A 23,743-nucleotide genomic window follows, 5' to 3' on the forward strand; every position below is an offset into this window, starting at 1 on the left:
TGCATCACTGTACATAAAACAAAGAATTACAAAAATGCTATGATAAGATGCACACTTGTGGTATCATGAACCAAATTCCCTTGCAACCCTCCACCAGCAGACACAAACCCACAGCACTAAGTGTGACAACACCAGGCAACTCATTCGGTCCTTACCACCAACAATCTGGAGCAGAGCAGCTGTACAACTGGGCCAAAGCCACATTCTTCCATTGGTTAAGTAATGACATGCACATTAAGTCTGCAGACACTTAGGTAACACAGCTATTTGCAATGTAACACTAAACCAAGGCAACTTTGTATAAGAATCTTTATATTATTGCTTTGCCTGGTATGTCCCACTGTACAGCATTAAATTAATCCATCTAGCATTTATTTCAATACAGGTGTTTTTATTGCTCAACAACTGCTAGTGGGATTGCCTCTGCACAGATCTGACCTGTGGCCTGGTGGCACTATAACTTCTTGTCACCATGGTTATTAGGGCTGTAGTCAACTCAAGAAAATGGTCAACTAAATACATGTCCTGCTGATTGATTAGTCAACTAAAAAAAGGCCGTGGCAAAAGCTCTCAAAACTATTACGTATCTCTGTGTATCTGACCCATATTGCACTCACATGACTACAACTGCAGAGGAGTTCAAGCGAAAACAACTATTTATGCAGAAAAAGTACTAGGAAACTATATGAAAATATTCTAATTAAACTGATTCACTTCCAAATTCCAAAAGTTTTTGTCAACTGAGACATCATCAACGATGATGATCGATTAAAGTACTACAGCTCTAATGGTTAAAGCTTAATTTAATGCCGTGCTGTGTAAAACTCTAGGCAAAGCAATAACATCTCCATGGACATGACCAGGTGGCAGACTTTCCAACAGAAAGGTTACAGAGTGCACCATTAAAGTAGGTCTAAAAATGCTAATGAATATTTCAGTCCCAAAGTAGTGGCAAGGTCTGACATATGATGAAAGTGTGGTTCCAGCTTAGGATTGTACAGACCTTGGCAGTCCAATTCAGAATGTGTGGGATATTTTGAATGGATAAAATACACTTAAGAGCCTTGATCCTGCCGTGAAGTAAGTCCACAGTGGTACAGCCACGACTTTATCAAGAAGACATGACTCCTTTGACACACAGTTCAGCAGCATCAAAGTAAAATCACAGTTTGGGCCACCCATCAGCACCACTATTTTATAAGAACTCACCTCCGTGATAAGCCCTTCAGACATTCTAGTCACAAGGGCATAGAAAGAAGTCTTTGCCAAGGCTGTCTCCTAACAAACTATGCCAGACTATAACCCTGTGTGCTGCTCTCATTCAGATTCTGGTCAGGAAGTACATGAGTGATGTGAGTAAGAGAGGAGACAGTCAATGATAGGTGAAGATGTGATCCATAAATCGATGTACACATAAACTTGAACATTCAGACATTAGCAATGAGTGTTAGTGAGACAAGTCTAGTAGAAAATCACTTATTTCTGAGCACAGAGGAACATTTGCCAATTCCAAAATGAAATAAATGAAATAACTGTTCGCCAAATGACCATCATGTTTATCACTACTGTCACTGCATGAGGAAAACAGGGAGAAAATGTGCTTTTTTTAATTTTTTATTTTTTTTTACATCAGCTGACTATTAAATGTTGCAATTATTACTTAACTTAATACATCTTACATCTTACATTTCTTGTCATCTCTGAAGTGCCATAATCCAAAGTCTTTGTTGCATCTCAGAAATTCCCAAACAGTGTAACCCTGCGATCTATTTTTCAGCCATGCTGCTTTGTTCTAAGCAGGGGTCCCCTAGCTCTCTTTACTAAATCAAATATTTAGAAAAAAGACAAATGAGAGGAGGGGATTTTCTATTCTTAGTTGTTCCTCAGCCGCAGTTCAGACGATGCTGTGGAACAGCAGTCAACCAAAGTGTGAGAGAACACTCTGTCTGCATCAATAATATATGGAATAACAATGGAGACATGACTTTTGCCCAGCCAACTGGGTTCAAAAACATGTAAAACAAATGTGCATTGTGCTACGTCTTAAATGGCCCCTATGTAACGTTCTGCTTGAGGGCGTGTTACCAGCCAGTCTCCAGGTTACTGCTTTACCTTGAATGTTATACAGTATGGCATGGCATATATCTATCTCCAAGTATGGCATATATCTATCTCCAAAGAGACAAGCAGCAGATACTACCAGGCCAATATACAGGTCATATTTATGAAGAGGTGAGCCTGCTCACAGTAGAATGTTTTTCGAGGTATCGAGCAATAAAAAATACCAGTACCTTTAACTGAATACTCATATTATATATTAAACTGGAAAATATTTAGTGCCGGATAAGGGCACGAGGCAGAAAGGTCAGATACTGCCATGTGTTTGTGTGTTCACCATTGTGGAATTGGGCCGAAACTAATTATTCCAGCTACAAGAGCCACCCCAGAATATTCTGAGAACTATGACAGAACTATAAAACAAAGAATGTCAACTTTTTCAAGCAAATCTGTAACACTGTTAAAATGTTGTACATTTACTCCCAAAGTGCTTATTATGGTATAATACTGTCCACTATGTCTAAGGAGATGTAATGCACCACCTACTCAATGTTAGACCACAGCACTTTTTATTACTGAGGTGTTTCCTATGGGATTCCCGTCCGCCCATACTTCTTATGCAACTTTCTGCATGGGGTCAACGATCCTCCCCCTCCCACCACATGACCATTTTCTGCTGATTATCACGCTCGCCTAAGACTTCGGGGTCCAAAGCTGACAGTGAAAATCAAACAAATCTGCTGCTGAAGTGGACAAGAACTTATTCGATTGAGGCAGAGGAGGACGCATGCGACAAGGCAAAGAAATCCAAAAAGGCAAAGTCATAAAAAATAAAGTGTAAGTTGGTGATGGAAGCATTGCCCGGGCCAGTGATATATGCAAGGTCAGTCAGAAGCTTGTTCATCTGTTCGAACATGTGACTGGGGCCCCTAATCCATCACTGTCGACTTCACAAAGGTTTAAAGTCAGTACGGGGAATATGGAGTGCCGCAAAGATGTGAGGGTTATTTTTCAGAGTAGTATTGTGAAATAACATTAAAAATTCTGGATTGAGTGAGTTTACCTGCCTCCATCACTGAGGGGGGTGATTTTTATGAATGAAGGTACTGCACAAAACAATTTCTCTTCCATGTCAGTCAATGCTTGGCTATGGAAGGCGGGGGACGTTATGTGGCATTATTTATAAGACAGTTGGAAATCCTTTTTCACTTTCTCCTCAGGTTCACGCCTCACCATGACAGGCAAATGAAAGGCCCACTGCTCTCTTTAGTCACTAGATGTCAGTCAAAGTAATGCATTCATTTTTCATGTCATTCTGATTTTGTCATTTATTTTTGGATTTTGCCACTTTGTTTTGCACCTAACTATTCGAAAGAACACTATTAATCATTGCAAGTTAACTGTAGAGACATTTCAAAGAGCAAGCTCCCAGAGAGGCCAATGAAAGGCACATTATGTTGAAGTCCTGATGAAATAATTCAACCCTAATTTATTCTACTCACCATTCTCCAAAGTAAAAGCCAGTCAAAAGTAATGTGCCAAATCTATTTCAACATTTCAAACATGTGGCATTCAGTCTCAAAACCATTTACCCTTCAGTTTCTTACTTAACTTTGCCCTGCTATTCTTGAGTCGAATTAGTCATCACAGGTGACTGGGTTCAGATATTTCAGAATAAAAGCTTCCAGCCTGAGCAAACACCCCTAATATGATATATATGACAGGCACAGTGTTCTATTGATTGAAAAAAGTGCCAATTTTCTTTCAACATTTCAAACTCTTCAGAACAATTTCACAGGATTATTTCTTACCTGACAATTCCCCGGTTAGTCTTGACTCAAATTAACCACTGTAATTTGGGTTCATACTTTTCAGAATAAAAGCCCTCAGTCTGTGTAATGAAAGCCTAATTGTGTCATTATATTGAGGACGTCTGCATAGCTGTAGTCCGCAGCCAGTATAGCAAGAACCTCATCGCTTCTTCATGTGTTTTGCAATGACACATGGTTGAGGACATTAAAACGAGGACAACAAGCTCCTAAGTGCTTTGTTAGTCTTTGAAAGGATTAAGCTCCTGCATTTTAGCGTATGGCAGCTGATGTAGTGGCAATGAATGAGAATCTTTGTGAATGTACATGGACATTATAAAGCTGCTTTACTCAATGGGGAGCGTGGCATTTAGGACAAGATGGGAACACCTGCAGCTTTTCAGCATCTTCCATTGACTGAAATTGGACAGCAATATGGTGTGGACACAACGCCAAGATTCTGTGAAAGCACCACAACCACTAAACAGGCAGTGAGTAGTGCAAATTCACTGCAGAAATGTGCTCTCAGCAGCTGATAATGCTCTGTCAGAGGGCTCATTGGAAATGGTTTTGTGAGCTAGCTAACATGCTATGGCTTGTAGTAAGGGTACTCCATAAATTAGATTTAGATATGGTGTTTCTTTTAGCCAACAATGTGAAAAGAATGTTTATGGTTACACATTTTCCAGGACTATAGCCCATGGGATAGAGAAATGTATCTCAAACTGTGGTTTGTGTACCTCTGGCAGGGGCCTCTGTATTTCTTTTTTTATACACAAATCATTTTAGTAGTTTTTGTCCTCTTTTTGGTGATCTTATCCATGGTTTAGCCCCATTTACAACCTGATAAAGTCTGGGTTTATATCTGGGGGTAGGACAAGACACTAGATTGGGTCCTCGAAAATGAGACAAGGCAAGATTTTGACAGAACTTGTATTAAATAAATTGTCCAAGCCAGTTTACAGTTTTGGTCAAGCAATTTTTTCTTAATTTAATTTAAGATTTTTGTTGTCATTATAGTACTGCGTTTTAGAACTACCCCTTCTCTAGGACATTTTAGCTCACTAGTGCTTAACCCGTTTTTGTCCAGTCCAAATGTAAAAACATGGTAAAAAAAAATCTCACAAGATCATTTTCCTCATGGGTGCAAAATCTTGTCGCAATTTTGTCTCTCTTGTGGTACAAGATCTTGTCCCATCTGGTCATATGTATTTTAAGTGATATGGGTATGGTCCTTCATTATAGTTCATGGTCCATAGTGCTCATTTCCTGATCTCAATTGCCTCTCTGGTCTAACTTTTACTTTCAGTATGTGACCACCCAGACATTTTTCCAGTTAATGTGGCTTTCTGTCTGAATGTGGTCAGTGGTTTATTTCAGGGTTTCCTGTTCTACTAGTTATTGTTTTTATTTTTCTTGTTTGTAAGTTGAATGTTTCCTTTTCATATTCTTTCTGATGTTCCTATTGTGAGTTCTAAATGTTTTGCAAGTTTGCCTTACCTTATTCATTTGTATGGCTCTGGAAAGTAACTGTAAAAAATTATATGATGTAATGTTATACGTCTATAAACTTTGTACACCTTATCTAACACTCATACATTCAGAGTTCATTGTTTCACACAAGCTGTTATTTTGAGATAAATTGTTTCAGTCTCATTCATCTTCAAATATGCGATAAGACATTACAGTGTTTGTTCTGTAATAGTGTACATGCACTGAAAGCTTTGTGCCCACAAAGGCAATATTGGATTGTGCTGTATCACTGTAGATAAAGCCTGAACCAATTACATGATTAGCTAGGATTATGTGATGTTTACCAAGCATATGTTGTGGTTTTGCATTGTTTACTGCTGTTTTCAGGTAAGAGAAGGATTGCCTGGCTGCAGCAGAGGAGCCTCGCACACAGCGTGACTGTAGCAAAGGGCTTGGGTTGTCACTGGTGGCCTACAATTCTCTGCAGTGTCTACAAACAGGCACAGATGTTCAAATAGTGCCGCACGCTCAGAGGGAAACAAAGCAACGCCATCCCAGCCTTCAACACACATTTAGCTCCGTGCTCTACATGACAACCCCCGAGCTTCTGTAGACCTCACCACCCCCACTGCAGGTGCACCGCGACTCACAGCGCTCAGCCCCTCTGGTCTATACTGGCAGACAGGCCCCTCAAAATGTAAAACAGAAAGCACTAGGAAGCAAGCGCTGAAGGGAAATTAGCATTATGGAAGTAAACAACAACACATTGAGAGCTTGAAGTCTGTAGGAGTAAATTCTCTTCACATTGAGCCACAAAAACCTTAGGCTATATCTCACAATAGTGAAGAGTCCACCAAAGGTCAACCAGTTTTATCAATGATACAGAATACACTGAAAACACTGTTTACTGTCTTTAATCTAAGATATTATCTCAATCCACACATTAAATAATAATTTCTCTATTACTAACCATCTATCTTAATTGATGTTAAAATTAAAAATGTAATTATATGAGTAAAACCATTTTGACTCAGCATTTAGTGTCATGTTGCAGATTAGTGTTTCATCATGTGCTGCTCCATTGGCGTTGAACAATGTGATATTTCAACACCAGCGGCATGTATTCAGACTCTGCTAGCATGTGTGTGTATGTGTTAGCATGTGTGTGTATGTGTTAGCATGTGTGTGTATGTGTTAGTATGTGTGCGTTAGCAGACCCACAGGCGGAGGTCAGACTCATTCCTCTTTCAGAGTGGGCTGCTGTCCCTCCAGGAAGCTCCACACAGATGGGTTTGGTACGAGCCTCCAGCACAGTAGGGCAACAGCTGAAGGTCAGGAGGGGGGCATGTGCCAGTTTTAAGTAAATGTATGTAAACAGGACACAGTGTATTACCATGCAACAATAGAAAAAGCCTTAAGCTCTTTTCAGTTGTACTCTTTGCTTTACCGTGGGCTACTTGGTACTGAGATAAAGGTCAGTAAAAATCTAAACTCATAGCTGTGGTCAAAAACTTACTGTGGCATTTTTCAGCCTGGCATTTTGCTACAATGTGATGTAATCAAGTGACATAATAGTCTCTTGAGGGTGAAAACTAAACTAAAAGCCTCACCATAGTACAGACAAAAACAAGAGACGGTAATGCTGCAATTAAAAGGTAGAAGAAACATCTAGTTATCATTCAGCCAAACCCTCAGAAACAGAAATGACTATCTGGCCAATCAGGTGGCCTGACTTCTGAGACAGGCAATCTGCCCAGTAACAGTGCTTAGGGGTGGGTCTTGAGGATTCAGCTTTTGTTTTTAATGCAAGTTTACAAAAACATCACTTAAAAATATCTATTTATGAAAGTGCAAATAAGTGATTAAACCCAGAAAGTTAAAAAAAATAATGCGTAAACAAGAAACCTTATTCATTTTGCAAGCAGTATGAAGATTGGTTTTATGCAAATGCCATTAATGCTGTTCCCAAGAGGGCTTGCTTTCCCAGTCTCAATCTTGGAAGTGCAGAGGTCATGGAGAACAATAAGCAGCCAAACACTAGGAGGCATGAACGCTTTTTAGTCATCTCTCAGACCTAGCATCACTGAAAACCCCTTAAGAATATTTCATCATGAAGAGTGACTTGGAGGACTGTGTGGGTGAAGCGCCAACCATCATCCAAACATTTGTTGAATATGTGTGTACTGTACATGACTAAGATATGCCTGTGTAGAAATCCAATGACAGAACATACAATACTGTACTGCAGTCCTGCTTATAATGCCTGATACATGTCTGATATTTATTGATAAAGTCTCATTTCCTAGATAAGACTGGAAATGGATGACATGTTTGTCTCCAACACTGATTAGAGTAATCGGAGAAGACAGTGGGCAGCTGAGGGTAAGAAAAAACAATGAAGAAGAACCAATTACCCTTGTTTTAAAAAAGTAGCAGTAAATCTTCAAATAATCTTTTTTTCTGGATTTTAGACTGCACCGTTGTGAGATCAATTCCTGTCGCTGTCAATTTGCTGAATGTCTCTCCCCACTTTTCACTTTTTTTGCCTGTATAACTTAAATAATTGCAAAAAAAATAACCACAGAATACTAATTTAATATCAGCTGATCAAATCAAAGACTGTGATTGGTTTTACTACAATCTGATCATTTACAATGTCTACGGCTGTCCCCGGATCAAACTGGTTATCCATAATCTGAAATGTTAGTCGCTGTATAGATGACAACCCAATCCCCGATCATGGTCAATAAACCTGCCTCACTTCTATTTTAGACCAGGACCAGAAAGAGCCAGGAATCAAGGTGAGATTAGTGGACCAAAGTGCTCCAATGAACAAAGGAAAAATGTCATTACTTCCCACTCACTCAACGTAGTTAAAAAACAAAGAGTTCCTGCTATCACAGAAGGCTCTTGTGGCATTTCCCCAGGAACCTTCCCACATTGTCAAAACAACCACGCCACAACACCGACAAATAGCCACAAGTCATTGGCAAACAAGGTTAAGCAACGACTTCTGCTGCATGCTTGTTACAGTTAGAGCCGCAGCCTTTGGAGAGAAAATTGACTCCCACGCTTTCTACTTTCAGACTTTATACATCTCTCCTACTGAATGATTCAAGAGCCCAGCGGAGGGACAACGGCAGCATATAGCCAAGTGAATTCATCACACTGTAAAACACAACTATGCAAGACAAATTAACTGTGAAAACCAGCCGCCCCAAATTATTTAACTATAGTCAGTATCAACAAATTGTTCGGAAAATTTCAGTAAGGACACAGAAAGTTGGTAAAACAATCACAGAGATTACTTTGTCTGCTTCATAGCCAAAAGGATCAAGACAATTGCTTCCGAGTGGAACAAGGGCTGTTAGATTAGTCCAAGCCAGAGTACTGTTAGCAGTTGTCATGACACAAAAAATGTCTATACTAAGGAAAATGCTTGATACTTGATACAGGTTTGATACTACAATGATAATAAATCCATTTTATTTTAGGAAATAAATGTAATGCAATTTTCAGAACAAAATAATACACTACCTCTTTAATATTATGGCCTTTCTTACACTAGGTCTAATATAGGCCCTGACCACTATAAAACTATTAAGAAAGTGTCCAATTTTCAGTATCAATACCTGCTCAAGTGAATATATAGTTTTTATATTGGATTTGGTATCAGTTATTATCTTGGTATCAGTTCTTTTGACAAGCTTAGACTTCACATGAAAAGCACAATAGTCTGAACTCAAAGGATCAAACAAGACAGGTGTAGAAATGTAATGCAATGCGTCACGTAATTTTATCCAAACTTACTGATATTGTCTAAGACTCACCACTTGCTTTTACAGTGTAGGCAGATTGGTGGAAGCGGAAGAGTCTATAATATGAATCTATAAGTGTGCCAGTGTGTGAAGGAGCAAGCGTGTACTGTCCAGAAATATGATCCATCAGGCTGAGAGGGCAGAAAACAGCGCACATCTCTGGGGAGCCATGTGTGTGCAATCTGAATTTGCTTTGGCTGCCACTAAGCAAAACAGGACACAGTGTTTAATGAAAGAGACTGCCTGTGACAAACAATGCTAGGATCATAGAGAGGTACCCACAGCTCTGAAGGTTGCTGATGCTTTAATATATTTTATTTGTAGTTTTGTGTCACGAAAAGAGAGAATGCCAATGTTGTTATGAGTTTGCCAAATAAAAAAATGCAGAAATTATAGTTTTAGGGCATTCCTTTAAGGGTAGGATAAGGAAAAGAGCTTTTACTTTTGAATTTGCAAGTCTGATTTTTAAGCGCATCTCTGAGCAACTATACTGTACATTGCAAGATTGGACCATGCCTTTATTTTATTTCTTTACCCTTGTCACTACTTTTTAAACCTGATTTTGCTTAGTACAGTAAGTCACTAGTATTCCCCCTTTCACTGTTAGGACACAGAGCAACTGTTCTTTCTAAATTCGTCCACGGGAGATCGCCTATATGACTACGCAGAACACCCATTCCCACTTACTCAGTAAATAAACCTCTACAAGGCCTCTGTGTCAAGCCAGAAGTCAGAGCATCTTACATTTTACTCACAAGAGTCTAATGAAAGATTAATAATGCAAGAGCCGAGATGTTACTACAGTAAAGACCAGTAAATGCAGAGAGAGAGGGGGGAGAGGGAGTGTGTGTCAGCTAGGACGAATCAATTAACCTTATCCTCATGTGAAAGAGGCAGCGCATGTTAAGACGCAGTACAAGCGTGGGCGATCAAATGGAACAGGAAAGTTAGGCCAGAAGCTTTTTGCAAAATGCCATGTTTTATACAATTTGTGTAGTAACAACTCATAAAACAACCTTTTCAACTTTACAAGCCCACACATGCTGGATCGGTGCATTGACAAAAGCAGGTTTGCCAGGTCGCTGATTATGAAAATGTAGAAATCACTTCGTTCACACTTGAGAAATTGAACCCAGAAAGTGCCATCTCCATCAATACATTTATCTTATCTTTCATAACCATAGTAACTGAAATCATATCATTTTTTTATGTTAAATCAGATCTTTTCCGCAAAAAGTGACTTTTCATAGCTTTTAAACATGTTATAGTTGTTTCCCCTTCTCATTTAACCTCTCAAAGTTGTTTTTGGAGTCTTCTGTGCGTATTTGAGCAATGTTTAATGCTTCTTTTCAAGATGCCATACTGCAGATAAATTCCCATTTTCACCACCACTGGCATACGCCCACTGCTCTATATTTACTTTGTTCTCCAATTTTATTTTCTTAAGGTTTCAGCTTTGCATAGTCATTTTGGTACAAAAGAAAAAAATCCACTAGTGTGATCTCTACGTGCTGACAGCTCCACACCTCGTTGTTGTGATTACGCTAACAGTGAAATCAGCAGACTTGTTTCTTTTATTAAGTAGTTTTAGATGAATATTGTAATTTAAAATGTGCAATTATAAGAGAATGATCCACGGGTGTCATGGTGTTTAACAAAAAATAAGGTTAAAAATTCTCAAATTTTAGGAATATTTTTTCAGGAGTATTAGTGACATCAAAATATTTAATTCTAACTCATTAAAAATGTTCGGACTTAATTTACTTACAATTGACCAAAGCAACCAACTATTAACCAGAGATTAAAATGTAGGCAAAAGTATAACCACCAATATGCCAATACAATACAAGCATAAACAAAAGCCGTTATTCTACACTTGTAAATCAAAAACCATCCAATACATGACAAACACCGTGGGCTGGATCACACACTGTTGTTGATTTTCTCAAAGTCACGAACCTTAACAGCTAACAACCAGCCACAATCACGCAAAATGGAGAGCAGTTCACCATAGTAACATTCAGAATGCCGTGTTGTAAATCTGTCACAGTGCTGGAGAGGCCAGAGGCTTGAGGAAGACATGGAAGTGGGTACAGAATGAGATTCGCTGGCTTTTTGTGCTTTCTTTACAAGCAATTTCCTGTACAATTATTTCAGAGGGGTAGAGCCTGCACTGTCACTTTACTATAGTGGCACTGGGGCCAGTGCAGGGAACTAGGGGCTCAGAAAGGGAATGCGCACATACAAAGATAACATCCCAACACAAAGCATGACACACTGCAACACACAGACACACAACCTGGCTCCAAGGGCACCCGAAGTACCCCTGAGTGCAGACCGCAATGTCCTACAACTCAGCTAGCTCCTCCCTTTTGGGCCACTGCAAATTGAGATTTATTAATGGAATGGGAAGTGGAAAGACACCCCTAGGTAAAAAAAGGGGGAAGCCTCGGTAATATATGAGGCCTACATCTGAATCATTCCAAGTTGGATGTGCTTGAATGATTTCATGAGTATATCCAAAGGTAGTTTTCCATACAAATTACCTTATTTTACTCTGGAGTATAAGTCGCACCAAAAAATGTATAATAATAATAACTAAAAAAAGAACATATTTAAGTTACACTGGACTATAAGTCGCAATTTGGGGGAAATTTATTTTACAAAATCTGAGACCAAGAACAGACATTTTATCTTTAAAGGCAAGTTATAATAATAACAAGAAAAAAGAGAACAACAGAAAATATGGTAGTTTCTTTAAAGGTGCACTATGTAACTTTTCTGGCGGAGGGTCTGCCTGCTTGTCTCCACATAGGTGTTATTGCTTTTTCTAGAATGTTTCACAATATGACATTAAACATAATCATATTTACAGAGACAAGCAAGAGACACCAACAGGCCAATTTACAGGTCCAATCTGTGGAGTGGTGGAAGTATATATGTATGTTCTTCAATGTATATTTTATGTTTATGGTTGGGGTTTTTTAGCAAGTACATGTGTAATGATATAAATGCAAAACAAATAATTCTCCGCACAAAGCAATCAAATCTCCATGCAGGCAGCAGACACCCCCTAACAGAAAAGCTGCACCTTTAAATATCATTACCTTTAGGTTTCTGCCTGTAGCTAAAACGTGCCCCTAACAGCAACTGTCAAGCGAAATGTCAAGCAGATCTAGTCAAAACACTAGCATAATCAACCTGCAGCTGTGGCACCAGGGTTATTTTAAGACGAATCTTAAATGCAAATTGAACAAGTTTGCCTGGAAAAGTGCTAATGTTGCATGTAAGAGCTTGTCTGTTTTGTCAAATGGAGGAACACATTGTCCCTAAAGGGAAAAAAACAAGCAAGGTCGCAGTGCCATGTTCCTCAAGCTACAATCGCTGTTCTTGAGAGCTATCTGTTCCATAGACCTTCTTGACTTATGGCTTTTGCACACCTATTTTTTTGTATTGGGCGTGAAATAAGTCTTGTTATTTTGTCTCCTTCCCCAGCCTCACACTATGCAGCAGCAGTTCCCTGTGATGCAGTAAACGGATCAATACAGGGTCTTGAGGGCAGCCGAGCAGCCAGGGAGAGCATTCAATATCAAATATGCTCCATAGCCTTAGCAGCACGGTGGTGACTGGAGCCTGTCAGCATCGGGATAATAATGTGCCACTTTTCAATGTCCAAGCAACATGACATGACACCCTGGAATCTGATAAGCCTGATTTATAAACTGGACTCAGTGTAAAATGTAAATAAACACAAGGTAATGCGTTTAACATATTAGTTGGGGTTTTATGCATTGATGTTTGTGACCATCCAATATGCCATACAAGTGTTTCTCAAACTGTGGCAAAGGTACCTAAGAAAAATCCCGGTTTATGGTCTTGTTTTGACCTGGTATAGTCCTGTTTTAGATTTAGATTTAATATTGTGCTACACTGAAAGCCAAATTTTTTCTAAGGTGGCTTTTTTTTTTTGTTTTCTGTTTGCTGGTACAACTTTGAGAAGTGTTGCAAAATTGCTTTTTTTTCCTGTAAGTCATTTGTAGTAGTCACTCACTTTGATTTGAATTTTACATTGTGCCCCACTTCTCTGAAACAGCATTGTACATATTTGATGTATTAATGATGCAACAACATCAATAATGAACATACTGTAATGTGCCAGTGGACCAAATACAGGTCAGTGGGACAGCGCTGACTTCATGAGGGACTGGAGCAGATTGAGGGGTGCCCCATGCCCCACTAACCCTCACATCAAAGTCCAAGGACCATTCCTACAATTACAGTCACCTCGCTGAGTTACAGTGGCACTGGCAGGGCATGCACAATCTGTCAGGCCAATAACCATAAATGGCATTGAAGCTGCAGCAGGTGATAAATGAGAAAATAACTGTATTGAAATGTGTGGGGTTGATTTTTTGCATACAGTCTTGTCTATATGAGCTGGTTGATATGAGCTGGTGGACATTGGAGGTACTTCTATAACACACTCTTATGCAGTAGTACTAGAACATTAATCATCTCCAACCTAGTTCTGCTCCAACCACGCTGCCCGCTCTCAGGTGACTCTGGTCTTGGCTTGACATTGCAGTCCCTGTATTTACTTCAGCGCGGTGCAGAGGTTGCGTGCCATGGAGATTATATCAGAGGGGACAGAACCAGTGGGATGATTGCATTTTTCAACTGTCAAGGTTTTTAGATGAGTACTGCTTACATGTACACAGGTGCACATGTCTCCGCCACTGGTCACATGCAGTCATGGAATATTCACTGATGGTATATGCAGAATATAGATTACACTATTATGTATAATCTCATATTATAAAGAAAAAAAAAACCATCAGCCTGCTTAAGAGGGATCTCTGTAGTCGTCAGAAAAACATAACATAATCTATCCCGCACTGGTCCTAATCCTCATGAAACTAAAAAACAGATCCTGGTTTTACATAACACCGTATATGTGATACAAACACAAAAACAGAGGGGGGAAACATCTCATCAAGATTCAATTCATTTTGAGGGTTCAATTGGGGGTTATTATAGCTTTACCCCAAAAAGCTGTGCATGTGAATTTGTTTTGTCACCACCTTATTGCTTTTGTGCTCTAACCTAATTCAAAGCATTTTGTAAATGTCAGTCACAGCCAAGGCAATAAAATGGATTACACAGTGTAAGTGATTTCTTCTCTGGCTCAGTGCCGCGTGCTATTATTTAGATTGTCTTACCCAGGTAAAGGGATGCATTCTCCTTCTTCACGTTGTCATCCAGGTACGTGGGTCCCAGTGTGTAGATGGGCGTTGACCCCATGCCCACCAGAATCTGGGCACAGATGAACAGGGCCACGTACAGGTTGTGCTCGTTGCCCTCCTGATCACGAGGACAGGAAGACACATCCAGTGCGTCTCTGCCACTGCTGTTGCCAGTCAGACACAGGCCCTCGTGGCCTGCAGAGGAGTTCATCTCCTGGATCTGGTATGGAGGGGAGATAAAGTGTGGCAGGGAGAACAGTGCTGCCCCTATGGCAATGAAAACACCACCCACAGCTAACCAGCGTGGACGCTGCCCTCTGCCCCCGAAATAGGAGATGAAGACCACCACTAGCAGACTGCCGATGTCAAAGCAGCTGACCAGCAGGCCGGACTCGGAGCTGCGCAGGCTGTAGCGCTTCTCGATGGTGGTGATGACACTACTGAGGTAGCCCGATACCATGAGCGACTGGATGAAGGTCAGATAGCACATGCAGAACAGGAAGCAGCGCGAGTCTCGGAGGATGACCCGCACATACTTCCTGGCTGGGATTCGGATCAGGTTTGTGAGAGAGAAGCCCAGTTTTTTACCTCCTGAACCTTTGTGTCCATCCACAGGCAGAGAGCTGCTGAGGCCCACCATGCTGGAGGCAGAAGGGGAGAAGTCCATCCGAGAGGAGGGAGTCTCTGCCTGGCTAGAGTCTGGTGTTTTGATCTGGATCTGGCTGCTCTGGTCCACATGAGTCACCACCAGCCGTGGCTCCTCTGCCTTTTTGTCCTGCTCACAGGGTCCATTTAGAATGGGCAAACTTTTGGACTTGAAGCTGTTGTCAGGGACCACATACTGGTCCTGGAGCTCTCTGATCTCCAAAGACTCAGACAGGTCACTTCCAGTGTCATCGTGGTCCATGATGCTGATGGGGATGGCACTTCCTCTGTGTGGACGACTCAGAGCCACGTGAGGACACAGTGCAGGCACAGGAAGAAACTGTGCCCTGCCAGTCAAACGAGGGCGCACTCCACCCCTTTGGTTATGTGCATCTTCTGGTCATGTCTGACTACAGCTGATCTCACAGCACATCAGCTCAACACAGCCTCAGCCAAACAATGACGACACTGGTATCTCAACTCTGGGGTCCAAAGCATTACTAGAATATTGTCTCAGAGGCAATTAGTTTCTCAAACTATGAAGACAACATTTTTCAATTATTACACTGGTTCAACATGTTATAACCTATGTTATGTTATGGCTCTTTGTTAGAAAGCCTGGAGGTGTTTTGATTCCTTTGTCCCATAGCTTTGCAGCATTCTATACGGAAAACATACAAAAAACATAAGAAACATTAGGTTAATAAACGCTTATAACATCCCGTTTAAGATATAGATAAGTTTAGAATAAATTATCACGAATGACAAGTCACATTTGTTAACTTATGTTACATTATTACTATGTTGATGTGCCGATAATAACCATATAAAATGAAACAATAAAACAATAGTCCTAAATATATAATAACTAAATCACCAGTCCATCTAATAACACGTGTAGTAAAGCAAATATCAGGCAGTATTTTGTCAGTGGAGATGTTATAAACGTGGAGAACAAAAGAGCACGCCGTTCACAAACGTGTATGACTTTGACAAGAAGAGTAACAGCCGGTGTAAATGAAACCGTCGAGTGTTTGAGCTCTGTGAAATGGCGTTAGATTTATATTAAGTCAAAGTTTTAAGTAATGAAAATAAGGGAGACGAGAGTCCTTACCCAGGACTGAGGAGGTAGCCTGTTGTTGTCTTCGCCGCGGCCACTCGCTGAATGAGTTGGTTTGATGCGGCGCCTCTGCTGCTGCTCCTGATGTGTTCACGTACAGCACGGAAATACAAACATCCAACGGTTTCAGCTTTAACCCTTAACCGTTTAACACAATGTGGGAAAGAAAGTTAGATTAAAATGACACAGTAGGCTCATATAAGGGCGACTCCGAGCATTGACCAAAGAATAACATAAAAATAACAAAAAACAAACAATAATATTTTTAAGTGGAATGTGAAATCTTCCGAGGTGTAAATAAAACGTTTTAGCCACACTGAGCGCTTTATCTGATTTGCATTCTGAGGGATAACGCCTATTGTAAGTTCATTTTGCTTGTTCTTTTCTTATCTTATCGTCATAGCAATATAGTTTAGGCTATTTGAGAATATGAAAATTACAACGGTTTCCTCACGAACTGTAAAAGCCCGAATGTGCTGAAAACACTAACGCCTCAAATCGTTGGGGTGCCTTGTTTTTCACACTGGCGCACTGGGATTTGTAGTTCTCTTGGCAGGATGCTCTTGAGCCTGATTGTGTCCTAAAAATACAAAACCAAGTACACGTTTCCAATGCTTTTCGTTAATATTTTGAACTCTGTGTTATGTCTTTGGCTCATATGTCATTGCTTTAGTTGGTTTACTGCTCCATGCTACACGTCACAGGGGGACAGCTGGGACCCTGCTGACCCAGCACTGATTGACCGGTCTCAGCAGACAATGGGGCTTAGGGTGAGGCGTTTGTGGGACTGCTGAAGCCACTTGTAGGTCTTGGAGATGAGGTAAACTTGAGAATTAGCAAAAGTGCACTGTATTTGCATTAGGTTACTATTACTAACTTTATTGATGTTAATCTAGAAGTAGTAGTAGTAGTTTTGTAGTTAAATGTTATTATCTCATTTTAACATTCTCCTGCTACATTTTAACATTCTCCTGCTACACATGAATTTTTTTGTAATAAAAAAATGTAATAGTGTAGTTTTAGGCTAATAAACAATAATATGTCTGTATAACTTATGCTGCCTATGTATATTGCTAATAACTTTTTAATGAATGGCAATTAAAGTAAAACGTAAACATTTCATTTTTATTGAGGGTCAATCAAATAGTGAAATCTGAAGGCAGCATAAGTCAGTGTCCATAAAGGTGAGTGTATGCTACTAACGCATTAACACAATATGGCTTAGGCAGAGAAACATCAAACACCAGCGCCACTGTAATACAATATGTAAAGAATACAGCCTTCTGTGACTGGAGTTATTTTTCCCTGCAGACTACATCCTATTGAGTAGAGATCGAATAAACTATCTGGGGGTCTATTGAACAAGATGTATCTCTTTGCTAAAGGGCTGGACTGCTCGGCCCTGTCATGTGGATGTATGACTTTCTCCAAGGTCATTAATTCATCTCCAGGACAAAGTAGGCTGCCTGATCAATCCTGAGCTTTCCCCATTTATTTCAACTCTTTCTGTTCAAGGAAATTACCAACAGCTGATTTTTATATTCCTGAATGTCATAGTTTTGCTTGAACATGATCTGCGCAGGTATTTTTATAACAGCTTCTAGGGTTACCGACACTCTATCTATGTGCTTCTGTCCTAATGCAGTCCAGCGGTTTGTGGCATCGGACGGAAAGTGGGAATGGTCAATCGGAGGGATCAATGAGAAGCACTGGACCATCACCAAAGGGCCTTGTCTCTGCAGGGCTCCTCACCTCTGGTCCTGTCAACAAGCAGCCGGCCAATCAATGTCTCAAACTGACATGAATACACAAAGAGATCAAAACTGAGGGAAGAGGAGTCAGGATTTAAGGTAGGCCTCTAAAATCTCTCTTTCAAAATGTAGTATGGAAATATTATACTGAAATGTTTACTTTGTTCCACAGTATCATTAAACTTACCTGTCTTTTAGTCTTTTAACATCTGATCTATTGCTGGTGTTCGCATTCAAATACCATGCAGGAGAAGTCACCTCCATAGATCTGACTCCTAACTTGGCCCTGTGCCCTCACCTGCTTGTCTCCATGCAATTAATGCCATCCTGTGGAACATTTCAAGAAAAGCAATAACATCTTCATTTTGGTGATAAGCAAGTAGTGGACTTCCACCAGAAAAGTTACATATAATAGTCAAATCAATATGAAACACAATGAGAAACAATATTTGAGACATTAAATTATTATTAACAATCAGAGCTAATACTAATTCACTTTTAGTTCTCAGTATAATGTAAACAAAGCCCAGGATTAGCATAACCACATGTCTCTGTTTACCTTCATACATTCAGTATTGTAATCTAAATATGTTTTACAGTAAGTGCAGAGTGCATATGGTAAATCGGTCCTTGACTTTAAATTTGTTTTACAGTATTTGGGCTACAGTATATTGTTTTAATATTGAGAGCAACAACCAAAAATAATTATGTAAGCAAACTCCCCTGAAAAGCAAATACCCTGTACATTGCCAAGGTCCACCAAACCTGAGTGAAAGTTGTGACCTGAATTCTTGAGTGCATTTGTATTGGCTTAGAACTGAATTGTTTTTCTTTACTGCTCTACACAGAGATGGAAAGTAACTCATCAATAATACTCACGTTACATTTGGGTTACAATAATTGGGTACAATGGGGTAATAGAACCATTTTGAGTAGACATTTAAACTTTTGTTTGTTTGTTTTTAAAAGTCCCAATCATCCAAATGCATGGCTGTCTCTGTACAATTTTGGCAGCAGTGCATTTACTTGTAATTGAATAGTTTATTAGCAGTGTAACTTTTATTTTTTAGTAGTAATTTTCAGTACTCTCCACCACTGACCTGTCTAACCTAAAAGTTTTTCTGTGTGAACAAGAAAATGAAGCTACTTTGCAAAGAGGCTCTGCAGAAGCACAGAGCTGTTTGTTACATCTGAGCACTTCCCACAGACACTGCCAACAATTATTGCTGTACTACATTTCTCATAAACTGTTCAATAAATACGCTCTGTTCTCCAATAGAATAACGGGTTTGTGCTCAGACGGGTCAGATATCAAATCTTGTTAGAATACCAATGGCCCACAGGTCCTGGGCTGCGTTCCAGTGCTAGACTGTGATAAATAGGGCAACTATTTCTTTAACAAGCTAAGCTTTTTAAATAACTCGTGAAGTAGGCTTAAAGGAACTTGTCAGCTAAGATTTAATTTGTGTGTCATGTGATGGCCTCATAAGACAAAATAGAAAAGAAATGCAATACCGCCCTCTGGTGCTTATCGTGGTTAGACTCCAGTCTGCAGTATTGTGACTTGACAACAGGTGGCGCTCAATACCAATAAACCATTCCTAATACAGTAAATATCAGACTCAGTGTCAAACTCAATACTGTTTGCGGTTTGTTTGTAATTTATGTTGTTTTATGTTGAATTGTTTTCATGAGCAGCTTTCTGCTTTTCAAACTCTTTAAAGCCTTTACATTTGGTGTGTTATATTTAAAAATAGATATAGGCTAAAACCCCCAAGGACAGTCTTTAAATGTACAAAACTGCACAATAATAATAATAATAATAATAATAATAATAATAATAATAATAATAATAATAATAATAATAATAATAATAATAGAACAGGACTATTATTTGCTTAAGTCAAAATCAGGTCTTGACTTCATCATTGCTACATCAGTTCTCACCAAAAAAACACTCAAAGCATTGAATAATATTGATTGTGATGACTGCTGATTACGGTTGAGGTACTAGACTAGGACCTTGCATACTACCATTTGAGAAACACCGCTATATTACATTTCTTCTTGTTAATGTGCATTATTCTCTGTTCTCTGCCTGTTCACAGATGTGCCCTTGTCCCAGAGCTGGAGAGAGCAGCATGTCTAATGATGACGTCTTCACCTTCATCTTCCTCATCGTCACCGTGTGTTTGATGCTTCATGTGGCCTTGAGGTGCCCCCCTCCCACACACACACACACACACACACCCACACACACACACACACCCTCTAACTCCCACCCCCACCCGACTGATCCCACACTCTTCCTGTTAACCGTACTGTCTGTATTGACAGATTACAGGAATCACTAATGAAACTGTGTCTGCATGTACAGCTATATTAGACATATTTGTGAAGATGCCCCTCCATCCCCCACACCTGCCGACACACTGTGGGCTGTGCGGGAAAGTCAGATGTAACTGCATATGTAACTGGAAGTGTTAGACGTACACAGGAAGTATCTTAAGTGACATATTTAAAAAGTATGGCAAGAAACTAGGGATAGGAGTTGTATTTAGTAAACAGTCTCATTTGGTACATGACTTTGAAGAGTCCTCTATACCTTCTCAAAAACTCCACAAAATCATTTCCAAACACATTTGAACTAACCCGGCTTGTATCACTGCTTAAACTTCTTCCATTATGACAAAATATTACCAAAACATTTTCTGGTGGCTTAATACTTCACTGCTACTCTTTAGTGATCACATTATGAGACCCAACCAGTTTTCTCAAAGTGAATTATAGGGAGGGTTGAATGTTTTCTCTCTGTGAGTGCTGTAGTTTTTGAAGAGAAGCAGTGAAAGAACACGCACATGTATTCTAGTTGGGGAATTTCATCAGCTAATGGCTTTACAGCAGCACTCACTCTTATAACAGGACTCTATGTGGACTGTAACGCTCTGTGCTAGTGTTTACAACGCTTCGCTCTCAAGACAGGAATCCTCTCAATTTAGACATGCTTTTAGTTTGTCTGCAGATACAAGTGACAATGAATTACGTGTAACGGAGCAGTATATTTTCTATTTTTAATACTACCATAGGTGCAAAGTAACTAATAACAAATACTCGTGTTACTGTTTTGGGTACTTTTTGAGTAGACTGACTTCTATTTTTACTTTTTTTTTACTTTGTACAATTTTGGCAGCATTAACTGAACTAGTAATTTAGTACATTTTTATCCATCCTGTAACTGTTCTTTTAATTAAGTACACAACTTCAGTAGATGTTTCTTTTAGTCCTCTTCATTTTGCTTTTAGTATTTTTCCCCTGAATCACTTAGTTGGATGTAACTCACAGATGCAATAATAACATTTAAGTTGGTCTTGGTCATTGTTTTCTTAAGGTCAGTTGTTGCTACCCTACCACCTCTACTTTTTTATGAGGTTTCTAAAGTGAATATTCAGTACAGCTGCCTTTTTTGGTTTAGCCATTCACAAAGACTGAACCTCTGCTCTCCTGTCATACATATGAATGAGGACAGCAGCAGCCTGGCGTAGTAATTTAGTTTAAAAGTGCAAGGCCTAAAATAAAGATCCCCAATGTACCCCCCTTTACTGTGTGTAGGGCAGCCTCAGCAGGACACCTATGCGTATGCAAAAGTTCACCCCATCACCCCTGTCCCATTGCAGAATATTGGTTTAACACAGGTCCAGCGCTGGTGCAGGACAGGACACCCAGCGAGTCAGGGCTTCCATGACAAAAGCAGGGGTAAATGTGTCCTTCCTAATAAGTCAGGCGACATTAACAAATATGTGGTTATGCCAAAGAGAGAACAACTGCCCCTAGTGTGATGCAGACCACACAGTTTAATTAGAAAAGACAAACTCATGGAGAAATTAGCACCAGCATTGTCACCGATATTAACTGGTTTGAAATGGCATATGGAATTATTATATTCTAGATTAAGACTAGGGCTGAACAATATGTCAAAAAATAGATTGTTTTTCTTCATATTGATCAGTTACAATTTTTGATTGGATTTTATTTTGTCTAATTTTAAAAAGATAAAACTGCCTTTCAATATTTATTTTGTGAAGATAAACTAAACCTTTGTTTTGCCATTTCACACAAAAATAATGTATTTTATTCTTCCGTAGTCTCAAATCTGCGCCAAACAACATGATTTTACTGACATAGGATTGGCTGTCAGCCTCTCGAATGAAAAAACACAAGCATATCACTGGTGACAGTTAGAAATCTGAATCTTGATCTTGATTACAGCCCTAATTTAGACAACATGTTTATTATGAAAGTTAAACACATCATTGGATTTGCAAAGAATAATTTTAGCATCTTGAAGAGCTGTAAGACTGACTGGACCCTACAGTATCTATTGCAGCTTTGGGCATATATAATATGTATAATGTGCGTGTTGTGGGTGATTTCCTCTATGGATAATTGTGGTCTGGCTGACACTGTTTCTTCTTCCATCTTCTATTGCACTGACTATATTTTTACAGATCATTCATTATTATTTTGAATGACATAAAATATACAGTATATTATCCCAACATAAGCCACATTGTAAGCAAATCCTTCTATTCTTTACTTCAGAAAATGTTACTACAAAGCAAACTCTTGTTATCAGAGCATCAGCCTGCCTTCTTTCCATCCACATTAACATATTAGTTAAATGCACTAATGTTTTCTAAGGAAATGCTTTCTTTGTATTGTTTATTTGGGTCGTGCTCAAGTTGGAAGCTCATTGAGCACATGTGCTTCCTGAGTGGACAGCCCTGTATTTACAGTCAACAGCAGTGTGTTTCAGGTCTCCAAACGCATATGGAAATGGCCCATAGCTGCAGGCTTCCACACAGCCCACTCTGCTCCATGTTAAAGGAGGCACTGTTAACATTTCATATTCATTGCCAACAATTACCTCCATATGAAAGGAATAATTACTGTGGAGGCTTAAGCTAATTGAAGAAGGTGTGTGTGTTTCAGGGCATGGGCTGAAGCAGGGCAGGTAGTAAGAGAATACTGTCTTACAATCACTGTGGTGCTGTGGGCTTTAGAGGAGGAGCATGTGAAGGAGGGTCCCTGCCCCAGTGTAGGTACTGTATTATTAGAGCTCACATATTTGCATGTGCACATTATGTTGATCTCTCCCTTTGACCTTTATCCTTTGTTTTATTTTACACCTGATGCCCTTCCTAATCCAACCCGCTCCATGTGTTCTAGATAGTTTTAATCAGTATTAATTATCTGAACATATTTTGTCAAGTGTCCCTCATTTGTGCACCCAAAGCAATCTACAGATTTATAGTTTAGTCACATTCTTATTTATTTTTTATTTATTTTATGTATATCTCACTTTTGTGTTTCTTTTCTTACAAAATCTTTACCCACAACATGTAACTCATTGCACTATTCAGAGGTCACTATAGCATTCAAGCTTGCCATGATTTGGCAATGCAATTTTTCTATTAATCCAAGGTTTGAAGAGGCAATTAATTATATAGAAAATGTATAAAAAGCAAACTAACTGGCGGACCAAGTAACCACTGATAAAATTTACCTGACAAATCATGGGTTATTAACCTGGATGAATCTTATATAATTAGGACACTGACACCACAGATTAGTGTCTGGGGCCAGCTGCCGTAGTTCTGAGCATCACCCCATTCACAATCATTAATCCCACTGTCACTTGTCCTGCATGGTGACAGGGCGGGTGCAGCTCGGCATGTTTCTAAAGCCAAATCCTCTTCACTATTGTTGTGGCAGCACCCCAGCCCACTGCCACCCAGAGGTGCAGCACAGGGGCCGACCTCTTATCCTC

The 23,743-nt window shown here is 39.6% G+C and overlaps 1 protein-coding gene across 1 annotated transcript in view; it reads right to left on the bottom strand.

The window, feature by feature from the left end:
• LOC117388589 (solute carrier organic anion transporter family member 5A1) overlaps positions 1–16,215 on the bottom strand; it is a 39,573-nt gene extending 23,358 nt beyond the window's left edge. Inside the window, exons 1-2 of the mRNA XM_033986171.2 lie at positions 16,160–16,215; positions 14,377–15,706 (exon numbers count right to left, since the gene is read on the bottom strand). Of these exons, the coding sequence (XP_033842062.1) occupies positions 14,377–15,307 (931 nt within the window). The 5' untranslated portion in view covers positions 15,308–15,706; positions 16,160–16,215. The remainder of the gene's footprint in view (positions 1–14,376; positions 15,707–16,159) is intronic.
• Between the last annotated feature and the right edge of the window lie 7,528 nt (positions 16,216–23,743).

This window comes from Periophthalmus magnuspinnatus, chromosome 20, assembly GCF_009829125.3.
Source record: "Periophthalmus magnuspinnatus isolate fPerMag1 chromosome 20, fPerMag1.2.pri, whole genome shotgun sequence".
NCBI classification, from domain to species: domain Eukaryota; kingdom Metazoa; phylum Chordata; class Actinopteri; order Gobiiformes; family Gobiidae; genus Periophthalmus; species Periophthalmus magnuspinnatus.